The 13,484-nt window shown below is 38.7% G+C and overlaps 1 protein-coding gene across 8 annotated transcripts in view; it reads left to right on the forward strand.

The window, feature by feature from the left end:
- Positions 1 to 13,484, forward strand: part of esrrga (estrogen-related receptor gamma a) — a 156,518-nt gene that overhangs the window by 90,252 nt on the left and 52,782 nt on the right. For 7 of the 8 annotated variants that reach the window (XM_040011288.1, XM_040011289.1, XM_040011287.1 and 4 more), the window contains one exon: positions 5,385 to 5,543. In XM_040011288.1, the coding sequence (XP_039867222.1) occupies positions 5,386 to 5,543 (158 nt within the window). In that variant the 5' untranslated portion in view covers position 5,385. The other variant, XM_040011290.1, reaches the window with a different exon arrangement.

The following is a 13,484-nucleotide window of genomic DNA, read 5'->3' on the forward strand; positions in this document are numbered from 1 at the left end:
GTGCCTGATGGGGAGAGAATGACAGACCAGCCCACACCCCACCTCATGGTTTAGTTCTCTAGTTTTTGCTGCTTTTTTCATCTGTCTTGCACTTTTTTTCTTTCACTCTTTCTATCTCCTGTCTGTGCACTAGGTTTCTCTCTATGCCAACTTTATCAGATGCACCATACAAATAAACTACAATCACATGACGATTTTCAGAAGTATTTGTTCTTCCCAAATGTACTGTATATTCAGATATTAAGCTGCTCAACAAAAGTGTATATTCTTTGAATCAGGGAATTTTGATTTCTAGTTATTAGACAAGATTTTTACAGTTACACACTGAAGACTGAAGAAAGGTTTTTTTTACGCTTTCTTGCTTCCTGCCCCGAACTTATTAATTTCATTAATTAAGTTTATTCCACCCGCTTCATTATACACAAAAAATGAAACGTACATAACAACATATATATGTATATTTACCTCATTATTCACAGCTTTTGGTGTTTTTGTGAAAAGGAAATTGTCTCTAACAAATATGTTGATCACACAAAATAACTCGTTTATTTTTTTAATTTTATTTAAGAAAAAAAACAAACAAACAAGCCCAACAGCATCAGTACTTGTTGGTCCCTCCAACTGTACCAACGGTTCAGCTTTGACACACATCCGTGCATGTGTGAGAAGATGCCACATGTTAATATACAGTTCATTATTTTGCACATGTAAAAACAAGAAAACTATGTGTGTTATTAAGGCCTTGTTTCTGTGCATGTGTGTATGTGTGTGTGTGAGCGAGAGACAGTGAGTGAGAGCGCATTTGTGTCTATTAACTGCGTTTACGCTTTCACACAATAGTTAAATTGTATTTGACATTTTTAAAAACTTTCACTTTTAGTTTGATGTAGCTTAAATAAAATCGTTTATATACGTTTATTGCTTATTCCAAAATATCGCTCTATTTTAAAAAAAAAAAATAACATAGTTTCATCGCTGGTAACTTTAGTAAAGATCAGATGTTAAAGTATTTGTGCATGGAATATTTATGTGAATTATGTTTACATTAATAAAAAAAATGCTCTAATCCTACATGGTAAAAATGCTTCTTTTCTTTAGGATGCGTGTTCCTCTGCGTAGCTGATCCGCTCTTTTATTCATGGCAGTAGATAATTCATTTTCTCTTTATCCCTATCTTCCTTTACCATTCAGCGCCCTCCACCCACCCACACGCACACACACACACGCACACACACACGCACACACACACACGTGCTCCTCTTCTCCCTCTACACACCCCCCCTCCCTTGTGGAACTGTCACCTTTCTGCACCCGCTCAGTCCCTATTAAGGCCGACAGCCCATCTGCCGCCTGCCCCGCTAACAGCTCCCGTCGCTAACGCTAACGTGCACACACATCCACATCCGCTCAGACACACACAGAGGGCTACGTTCAACCCCACCTGCCCTGCTGCACATGCAGACACACGCAGAGCAACATCGTCAGACGTATATGTATATCAATATATGCATCCGCTCAGTATTTATCGTGATCTAATGATTCTTTTAATTACTTCCAAATATCAAAAAGTCTGTACCAGACTTTTTTTCTTGATTTAAAACAGCCACTTTTGATCTTGCACATTAAGACTTTCCAGGCAAGTATAAGGCTGAGTGTTATCGGGACTAAGTATAAATACTATAAGAACCATGTAAACGATCTAGAAAAGTCAGCAATTTGCAACAAGAAGTGCAGAAATGAAAATAGAACCAACAAGTTTATTTGCGAGGAGGAAACCAATGGGATCATCGGGAGTTTTTAATGCAGCAGAGGAGATTGGCTAGTCTTTAGTTCAGTTATTTATTAGTGTTCATATCTGTATGTTTATCCATATTTATGCATACAAATTGTCTGTGTAACTGCAAGACGTCACACTACCCTGACGAGAGGAGTAATTAGCTAGGGCAGTTGCTGCTTTGTGTGTGTGTGTGTGTGTGTGAGTGTTGTGGCATTTGCTCCCTTCAGGGATAGGTGCGTTTTGCATTAGCAAGAATGGCAACTGTCTCATCAATCACTGCATCACCATGTCACACACACACAGACACACACACGCACACACACATATGTACACACATACCATGGCATGGTCATTCTGTTCACAGATGGGCCAGCAACACATGAGCGAGTCACTGAGCATCAGAAAGACACCAACGATCTCCTTGCTTTCACACACACACACGCACACACACACACACACACACCGCCACACATCCATAGTATGTCTGCATGTGCTGGTTCTTGTGCTGCTTACATGTACTGACAGGAGCATGAAATAGGTTAGGTAGAATCACATACATTAATGCGCCTTTCTTTTATTCTCTCCTTTGCTCTACATGCATATTTAAATATTTATGATATGAGCTATTTCTTACATATATGAGTACTTGTGGGATTGAATTTTTCAATTGACTTATTATTTGATGATGTTTAAAAAAAAATGTAAAATGTGTAAAATTCAGATTTTCATTTTACATATGTTTAGTACTGTGTTTCTATTTTAGTATACGATTCACATGTGCTGAATTAAATTTTTAAAAAGAAAAAAACGCCTCATGTAAAGAATTGTCTGTTGGCTTTAAGATGCTTTTTTAATGAGTTTCATTCTTCTAAAATGAAATAAGAACTAGGAAAATCAGATTATGTGGTTATAAAGCGATAAAGCAGAATCTCTTTCGGTAATCCTAAACAGTTTTAGTCCAGGTTAATACAAATATCAGACAGAGCTTTTTGTGGTTTCTCTAAAATACCATAATACAGACTAATCATAAAACTTTGTAAACTCAGGTTTTCTTTTCAGATGTATTTCTCGTGGTTCGTGATTTTTATGGTTTAAACCTAAATATAATAATATATTTCTCTGATATCAGCCCCTGTCTAAAAAAGCTGTTACAGCGTCTGTTACTTCTGATGCAGTTAAGATGCCTGCAGCCAAAATGTGACAGTTGAACCCAAATGGCTGGTGTTACATACACAGGACTCAAACTGTTGCACACAATGTAAACCCAAATCAAGATGAAAACACAGTACTGAACAATCTACAGCGTTTTCAAGCAAATACTTCATGTAGTCCGATTTCCATACAGCGCCTGTGGGCATATAATAAACGCTAAGGGTAATGTTGTAATATTGTCGCGGAGATACCGTCGTTAAAAATAAAAGTAAATCACCTCGCCGTCTGGTTTTTAGATGTCAGAAGTGGCCCTCGTCTTCAGTCTTGCAACCCACAGCAAAGTATCTGGGGTACTTTGGTCACAGTGTTAGCACACACAGGTGGGCAAGGGAGAAAATTCAGAATGTAAGCGGGCGGATCGGGAGAAGGTGATCGAATTTTGCCGCAAACCTGAGTTACTTGTTCGGCCAGAAAGTTTTTGATTGATTATAATGGTTTATAATTCCCAGCATCACATGCACCTCATAGTGGATATACTTTAGTCCTTGGTGTGACACCAGAACCACTTCTCCCACCACCACCACCACCTCCACCCAAAAACAAAAAACAACAGAATTAATAGTTGGCTGTCTATATAGCATTGTGACACTGCAACCAAAGCCAATAAGTGTCTGAAGCAGCAGCAGCAGCAGAGAGATATCGATTCCTTCTATTCACCAGAGTGGAACTAAAACCTACATATTACACACCCTGGCCCTCCACCTCTCACTGAGCCAACCCAGCTCTGTGGATGGATAGAGGGATGGCTGTCAGACAAGTCATTGGTCTGTCTACCTGCCTGTCTATGTGGCCCTCACATAAACAGGAACCCACAGCGGGACAACATCTCACACTCAGACACACGTGCGTATGTGCTGGTTGTTTGTGTGGTAAACACGTGTCTATCAGTTTGCGACACATACCAACATCCTGCTCTGTTTACCGATACACTTTGCTGGAGGAAACACACACAAACAGGAGTGTCACAGTATAAGAAAAAGAAAATAGAAAGATCTGAAAAAGAAAGATTATTTTATTCATTGTCTTTTAACTTCGATGCATAGCTCAAAGTGCTCCCTGATTTCTACTTTTACATGTTTGGGATGAAATTATTAGTTGGCGTCAGCTCTGTAATTCTTTGGCAAAGTTTTGATATTAAATCAATAATTATTCTTAGGTTAATTGGGCTAGTATTAGCAGACGTGATTATTATAATCGCTCTCATTAAGCAAAAGCATAAATGCTCAAAAGCAAGCACCTCTTCAGATCTTTGCACTATTTTTGAAGGATTAATTTCTTACTATATGTTTTCTTTCATAGTGTACCAAATCTGAATTAGTATCTGTTTTTTCTAGATTTTATCCACTGGTAGGAAACTGCTTTTCCTTCCACTTCCCTCGCTTCATTTTCCCCCGATAGTTTAAAAGTAGGGCATTCAGATCATTTTATTACAAGCCCAGCCGTGATGTAATTTTTTCTTTTCTTTTCTTTGCTTCTTTTCTTTTTCTTTAATTGTTTTTGTAAGGGATGCTTTTGATTCTGTTGCCTGTGGTGACCTTATCACCCCGGCGACAGCCCTGCTTCTGATGACGACACTAGGTTTGATTGAAGGATGGCAGTTCTTCCTCTGATGCTTTTACTTTTATATTTCCTCCATTTAAAAAGGTTTTTTGAGGTTAAAACTGGTAAAACTCAGGGACAAAAGTCTCATGTACTAGTTTAAAATTCTGATCTGTCCCCTGTGCGTCTGTCTGAGAGCTTCTCATCTTTCTGCCTACTTGAGATGCTCTCTGCAAATTGCCCTATGTGTAAATCTTGGACCTTTCTTTGTGTATTTATGTTTTTTCTTTTCTGCCTCTCTCTGTCCTAACTCTGCAGTTGCATGAATCATAATAGTTTTTTTTTCTTATGTTTACTGAGGGCTGAATGATTATGTGTGCCTGTTACTGTTCCCTTTCAAGCGCGCTCTGTAATTCAGTGGTCATCCACTTAATTGTAATTTTGTGTTGAAGATTTTTTTTGTTTTTCCATTTCATTTTTGTTTGCTTGTCACTGTGTTGAGCTGAAGAAAGTATTTTATTAAAACAATAAAATGAAAAAAGATTTTGTGTTTAGTTTAGTAGTGTTTTGTTTACTACAGCGCTTTAACCTTTTATCAGATTCTGGTACTGAGAAAGCAGAAACACACAAAAATGTAATTTGTCACTGTTTCTATTTTTTTTTCCTAAGTTTTATTTTGTTATTTTACCATTGCCCCTGAACAACTGATTTCAGTGTCATCAGATAGTTTTTATGGCTTTTACGCAACACATAGGAGCCATGTCTCGGCTTTACAGTCCCACTTGCTGTTTTCCTACTTTTCTCTGTTGTATTGTCAGCGCCATCCTTATGTTTCTCACTTTGCTTCTGTCTACAGAATGAACTTATCGAAGGGGCCATTAGTGAACAGCAGCAGTGAAGATAACTCCAAGTCGTCTTATGGTAAATGCGGCGCTGGCGCCTGGAGAATGCACCAGAGCTACGATCCACTGGAGGCCAACCACATGAGAGACGCACATGCCCTCTACAACCCCAGGTAAGACAGACTGACAAGAAGACCACAGACACAAAAGAAGAAAGGGGGAATGACTTAAAAAGGGCAAAACAAAAGTGACTGAATCCATAAATCTACGTTGAGTTTTCTACAAAAGTCACACTTGACCTCTATAAACCTCGGAAGAAGAGAAAGAAAAGGCAAGCATTTGGAGACATCAAAAGCCAGTTTTTATTGGTCAGGATGTGTGCGTGTTTGAGACTATTTGGAGAGAACCAACTTTTCTCCACCATCTATTCAAATGTGGGGAGAACGGTCGTGTGCATGTGTGTCTTTCTTTGTGTATTTTTTTTAATTCATATGCCTTATCTGTTAAATTAGTTTGAAGTAATTTACATTTTTAACAACACTTTTTATGTTATCAGCTTTACAAACCATCTTCCGCTGTTCGTGTCACCAGTATTCTGTATTTTTATCTTTTTTTTTTTTACCTGCCCTCTATCGGTTTCTTTAAATAATTGCCTATAAATCCAAGTTAAGGGTGATCTTCAGTGTCGTTTGGGATCAAGAAGGGGTTCCCCATGGTACGACCAAGCCTTTAATATCTACTCTTTTTTTATTTCAAATTTTGGGAAACCCTAACTCCCTACCCTTGGGAAAAAAATTATTCTCATTTAAACGCCACAATATAGAAAACATACAAATCCACTGTAAACTATATGTTATGATTAAACAGTGCAACTAAAATGAGAATATTTTTTCCCTAGTATATATAGAGTATCACAAGGAATTTGGATTCAACTTGTGGCTCAAGGACACTTCAGTAGTGCAAATGCGTCGCAGTGCAGAGGCTTTAAATCACATCGTTTTGTTGAAGGACATTCTCTTTTACCATTACAATTATTCTCCATGCCATCTGTATGTGCAGTCAAACCTGAACGCATGAAAAGCTTCAACCAAAGTGAAATTTCACTTTAAAGTTCTCCAACAAAACCAGTTCTGACTTTATGTTGTTCCGGGCAGGTTTTGCTGAGGCTGTCTTGCGTTATTTTTAGAGCTTAAACTGTAAATACGCTTCTTGTTTCATGTTTAAACACAGGAAATGTGTGACGCATTAAATATAGACAAACGTTATCATATCCTTCCTCCTCCTCTTTTGAAAGTTTCTCGGGATAAGAGATAGCATGACATGCCCTGAAAGCGAACGTTTAACTGTAAGTATGCGCTTTCTGTATAATTTATATAATTCAGGGGTATTGGACTAGTATAAACAAATAAGTATATTATTACTGTGTTTAGTGTTACTTGTTGTACATTATTTCACTTTAAAAACAGCTGAATATGTATTTAATTTAAATGGGCTTTATTAGAACCTAGTGTAACCAAAAGTGGGTTTCCCAAACTTTGCCTGTCTGTTCTCTGGATCGTGTTTTCACTCTCTGGATTTTGGACATTATGCTTCAAGATCTCACTGACTAACATGATTATCTTAAATGAACATTACTGTGATTTATTATGTTGTTATTATTGTTGTATTATTGCACATTCTTTAGGAACAATATTGATTAGTGCATTATTAGGGTCTTATGAAGCCCTTTAATTTTAAATGCATGTGTGTTTGTTCCCGTGTGCGCTGTAGACTGGGAAGTTTTAGTCCAATAGGATTTCAGGGTTAGTCTGGGTCAAGCCAATTAGAGGTCTGGCAAGCCATTCTCACGCAGACCTTCGGCCAGTCACCAGGAGGAGTGTTAGTAGCACAATGTGAGTGTGTTGGCAGACAGTGAAGTCTGGTGATGAGAGGTGTAAAGGTTTGCCAGGGGCTATGGAGTCAGTCCGTGGCTTGAAGTCACACAGTACATTTGTACACATGGATAGAGACACACTAGGCTCCAAAATGGGGAGCATTATTTCGCCTCTATGGTTCAAAACAAACTGCAAATTATATTGTTATTGTGAATTCGGCTGCCGCAAATATGCCAAGCCTACACGATGACATAACAGTATCCCCTAACTACGGGAGGGGGGGGGGGCAGGACTGTGAAGTTAACAACTTGAGGATTTATCTCAAGACTTGTGCTGAACAAATACAATCTGGGGATTTGCAATTCTGTTAAATTTTTAGAATTTTATTTCTCCTGAAACCGAGCTCAGAGTAGTCCTTTCTCACGGCAGGTAGCCTAACTTACCATAAGAATGGTGTCCCTCCCAGTAAGACGTATCTGTGGGACAGGAATACCAGGACTCTAAATCTGAAGCACTTGAACTCAGCCATAATTCATTACCTGTTATAGTTTATTATTATTTATACTTATGTATGTCCATCTGTGACAAAGCAACACATCCAGTGAAAATAGTTTATTTTTAAAAAATGGCCTTAAAAAGCTAACACTAAATATTAAAATACTAACACTAAATATTAAAGTACTAACACTAAATATTAAGGTAAAAGTCACCTTACCTCAGTTGAACCTTTACCCCTACACACACACACACACACACACGTTTTCACTTACACAGTAAAAGGAACACATTTTCTTACGCACACATGCACTATAAGATCACAGGAACACTTCCTTAGGATATCTGACCTCCAACTGTGTTGATGGGATTTGGCCGTGATTTATATGCACTCTCTCTCACACACACTTGCACAGACACACACTTGAACAGCACAGACACACCGAAAATGAAAGAAATCCAGGTTCGGAAGGGACAATATTTAGAAATGAATTTAAATGAATTTAGAATTATAGCAGTGTTTTTATTTTATCTCTTAGAATAACTTTTTTTTCATATCACAGATCTCTGTACAAAAAAAGCAAAGAAAAAAATTTAATTTAATTTGAAGTTTTCTGGGGCCTTTTCTTGTATTTAAGAAATTTCTTAAATGCTTTTGGAGATCTGCAGTTTTCATTGGACAGCAACAATATTATTCCTCTTTTTATTTAGGCCATCAAACCATGGGAATGTGATTAATGTCAGGCAGCTAGAGTGCGCTTGAATACACACACACACTGTGCTGTAAACTGAGCCCAATGTAATCATAATGATAAAGCAGATTGCCTTAACACACAGATGGGCTTCCCAAAAGCTGTGTGTGTGTGTGTGTGTGTGTGTGTGTGTGTGTGTGTGTGTGTGTGTGTGTGTGTGTGTGTGTGTGTGTGTGTGTGTGTGTGTGTGTAAGTGTGGACAACGCTGATTGGATTGCAGATTTATAGAAGAGGATTACTGCAGGAGCAGAGAGAGAGAGAGAGAGCGAGAGAGGGGAAAAGAGAGAGGGGGTTTCAGACACTCACCTCTCATTAACTTCCACCCTCTTCACCTCGACTCGCCCTATTCTCAATCAAGGACAAACACGCACATGTACACACACATAGATATACACATTTAAAATCTTGTTTAAGTGGAGCATCTCGTTCTTTATATTTACCAATGATATGCTGATTCAGTATTTAAATCTTAGTAATTTGCAAGAAGTTTCAAAAGTAAGAATCCTGCAGAATGCTGCAGCAAAAAGCATTACTGGGTAGTCATTTAAAAACAATACAGCCACATTTTAAAGAAAAAGGTTCTTGGTGACAAGATCAGAAAATGTCCCTTTTTTGTTGCAGTTCGCGAGATTTACGCCAGTTTTGAGCTTTGTATACCTATTATACTGAATGTAAAGTATATTCAAATACATGACATTTAAGGGAAAGACATTCATGAAGGTTCCAGATTAAAGGAAAACGGACAAAGGCGCAGTGTGAAGTGGACAGAAAGAAACAGTCAGAGACAGACAGAGAGACAGAGATGGCGAAAGACAGTGGGCACTGCAGCAAACCTGATTATGACTGGATGTGAATTAGATTCCCTAACAGATGGTCCAGGAGCGAGACTGTAAGGTGCATCAGCCAGCAGTGAGGGGAGGAAGAGGGGGAGGATAGAGGGCATGGGTGGGAGAGAGAGGGAAGAACAGGCCAGGAGGCTCCGAAGACGAGTGTCAACAGCAGCTTGTGGCAGGTCAAAATGGGCATTTACAGTGAAAAGAATCTTGTTTCACATTTTTATTCAGTGAATTTGGAGTCGGGTATTTCAAGTCTATCACTTTCTCTCTTTTTTGCAGTATAAATGAAGTAAAGTGATAATATACAGAAGTAAAAGTAATGAACTGGGAGAATCCTTAACAGTCATTGCATTTAGATATAAAGTAGTATTACATGTGTAAGGTTAAATATAATCTGTCTAGATGTATTATTTGTGGAATATTGAAGTAAACATTGAAACGCACACGTTGGATGGTGCCTGTTTAGGATTGATTTTCTCTATTTTCACAGCTGCTGTGGATTATTGTACATATTCTGGCTCTGCTTCTCCCTCACACCCTATGATGGATAGGTGTAAATCATCACAATCCTGTAGTGACAGACCAATTTCCCCAAATCTGATCTGCTTAAAGAATGCAGCTTTGACGCTCTACTCACTTGTGTCTCCTTTCCTCTCCTCTTCCACATTCCGTTTTCCCTTTTATTACACTTTTTTTCCCGTATTCCGTCTCAGATCGAGGACCATTTTACTTCACACACACATTCTCTCTCCCTACTTTTGCAGCACTGTGCTCTTTTCCCATCCCCTCCTTGCCTCTATCTCCCTTCCTCCCCTTCCTGTCTCACTGGCTCGTTCCTGTGTCACATTTGAAAGCCCTGTCATATTTACTAGAGTGAAAATCCTCTTTCACCATCTGCTTAATATAATGTGCTTTTAATCCGATGGGGCATATTTTGTTTTTAAACACTTTTTATTATACTTTTCCTCAATTTGATTTGATGTGGCGCCTTGCCCAGATCTCTGCCTGTCTCTGTATGAGAGAGAGAAAGCAGGAGAGCTGTACATCTCACTGTACACTGATAGTTAAGTGTGCGCGTGTGTGTTTGGGCACGTGCTACAGTGCATGTGTGTTGGTGACAACAGCAAGTGTCAGTAAGTGTTTGGAAGGGCTGCTGCGCACCTAATGCTAAGTGATAACACTGCTAATCCACACATGCACATAGAAAGAGAGAAGAATGCTAACCTTGATCAATGACCTTTCTTTTATAAAGGAACCAGCCTACATTTCATAAAACTGACACTCCTGAGTAAAGCATTCTCAATATCAATTGAACAAGCAGTGTGAATGTGTACGTTTATGTATTGAATTCATTTTATAGATTGTTCAACTAATAAAATAACTGCGCATATTGCCGCCTTGGTTAGGTTGGTAATTTGCCACATGCAATATCTCCTATAGACTTTACCCAGGAAGAGGATGTGTACAGTACTTTCTACTCTTCAGATTTCACAGCGCATAATATGAAACAAAAAAATAATAAAATACAACAACAGGACTTAAATAAACATCAAATTTTCAGTGATTTTTGTAATAAATAAATATTTTTGATATGGTTAATCAGTGGCCCACTGTGCACTGTATGAAGTTGAGCCGTTTTAGAAATTTGAAGAACGTTTTTTACAGTAGACAACCATCCTTACAAATACAATGACATACAAAAGATAAAGGAGATGGAAAGGGAGCGAGAGAGGGGCAAACAGAAAGGTGAGGAGAGAGAGAGAAGGAGTGAGAGAGAGACACGGGAGACATGGTGACAGAGATAATGCCTGGCAGCAACATACTTATCAGCCAATGCTCCACAAGAAAATGACCTAAATCATCAAGATTCCCATCTGACACACACACACACACACACACACACACACACACACACACAAACACGAGTTAGTGGTGCACTGACTTCCATTGTTGCCTTGAACATGCTCCCCTTCTTTACATCTTTTTTTTATCTTTATATATAATAATAGACTGTATTTTATGCAGAGTACACACGACTCTGTATAAATCCCTTGAAATTTTGTCATTAAAGAAGTGAATAGACGAGAAACAAAAAGCACGAGGAGAGCGGATGGTGAACTGAAAGTCTGCACATTGATGATCGAAAACTGGTATTTATATGAGCAGACTCAACATGATGCTCCCTGAAAAGTTTGCAGTTTGAAAAGTACATAATTCTTAATCAATGGAGAGAGGCTGAGAACACCCGGCGTGTTTTGCTTCCCACTGCTTCTCCAATCACATAGGGATGCGTGTGTTATTCTCTAGACTACAGCTTTAGACCCAGTAGAATATCTCCCTAAGTCTTTCTCGCTTTTTTGTAACACTGCGTGTGAACCATGTATTTGCATCTGTCACATTTAGATTCATACTAGAATTCATAGTGTCGAAACTCTCACGCACACAATCACAGACACAGGAATATAGACACACACTCACACTTCCTTTCCTCTGCCAGTCTTTACAGCCCAACAGCCCATCGGGCAGAATGTGTTTTAGCCATTGTCAAATTGATTGTATGTAATCAGGGGTTTATTCTGCAGCCAATGAACTGAATTACAGGTTTCCTGCCCTGACTAACACTGTAACAATTGATCTGCTCCCTGGTGTGTGTGTGTGTGTGTGTGTGTGCGTGTGCGTGCATCTTGTGTGACAGGATAGAGAGACGGAGAAGAAATGATAGGGGGTGTTTGTGTGTGAGAAGTAGAAACGACGACAGAGAGAGATTGAGACCTAAAAGGAGCAAAAAAGAGAGGGGAAAGAGCCCAGTAGGAGGGAGAGTGGTTTAGATTGACTGTCGCTGTTGGAGTTTTTATTTTGTCTTTTATTCATTTTTGTCACTGAAAACAACTATAATCACCCACACACTGTGATTCCACACACATAAACCCACACTGAAACAACGCGTAGCTTTTTTTTTTCTGAGCTCTATTTCTCTGCTTTCAAACTATGCAGTTATCTTGCAGAATGCACAACATAAAACACAGGTTCAACGTTAGACTCACAGGATTTTGCTGTATGTACGTGACCGATACATGATTTCAGCCACCACAAAGCAAAAAGTGGACGTGTCATTGCTTGTAATTGCATAAGAGTGGTCACCTACGTCTTTGAAATTGCTGTGTGCAATTGTTGTGTTCCTATTTTTACGAAAACATATTCACTACTGTATCAAACTAACTGACATGGAGTTCAACAACCCTCCAAAGATAGGAGACTGTTTAAAATAGAGAGAAAGAAAGAAAAACAAACTGAACAGTATAAGTGTTGAAAAAGCAATTCAATATATTGATGAAATCATTCTATTCATTTGACTATGACAATGTAAATGTAAATGCTTTTTGCTCCTGTTCCCCTCCTTACTCCATTCTTTAATTCAATGTATTTTCTTTTATGTCTTCCACTCATCCTTCACTTCCTCTCCCTCCCAAAGCATTGCTGGTATCATCTAGATAGAATTGTGTAAGGTTTTCTCTCACTGTTTTTTTTTTCCCCTTTTTGCTTATTGGACTGTGTGTTCTTATCAGCATTGAGAGCACAATGCTTGGTGTGATGGAAAGGTATTAGCCAAGCCGAGGTAGCTACATTGTCAGCAGTTCTTCCTGCTCTGTCTCTGTTGCTCCCACATCTCCTTCTTCTCTGTTTCTCTCTCCGCTTCTTCTGCTCTTCTTATTTTTAGCTGTTTTCTTTTTGCTTTTTATTTTTTGGAGATGTGTTTTGTAAGCAGTAAGGCAGTGAAAGCCATCACATCTTTACACCATCCGAAGCCAAAGTTTGTCAACGTATAATTAAATGCAGCTTTGTCATTTTAAATTCCCATGACACTTGTTATGGTAATACTTTTACTCAGTAATGCTATTTCGGAGATCTGGCCCTTTAGAAACATTGACAGAAGAGCCCAGGGCAAGCAAAATAAGCAACCAGACAATCAGAGACGTTATCAACAAACTGAGAGTTATCTGATTTGGTAGTGACAAGCCGATGTTAGTTCTCTTCTCTTCTCTTCTCTTCTCTTCTCTTCTCTTCTCTTCTCTTCTCTTCTCTTCTCTTCTGCTATTATGATCCTCAGCCCAGTAGGGGTGGGTGAAAACAGTTTAGAGTTGTTTGAGGATCAGTTT

The sequence above is a fragment of the Simochromis diagramma genome, unplaced genomic scaffold, assembly GCF_900408965.1.
Source record: "Simochromis diagramma unplaced genomic scaffold, fSimDia1.1 OVJJ01000603.1, whole genome shotgun sequence".
Classification (NCBI taxonomy): domain Eukaryota; kingdom Metazoa; phylum Chordata; class Actinopteri; order Cichliformes; family Cichlidae; genus Simochromis; species Simochromis diagramma.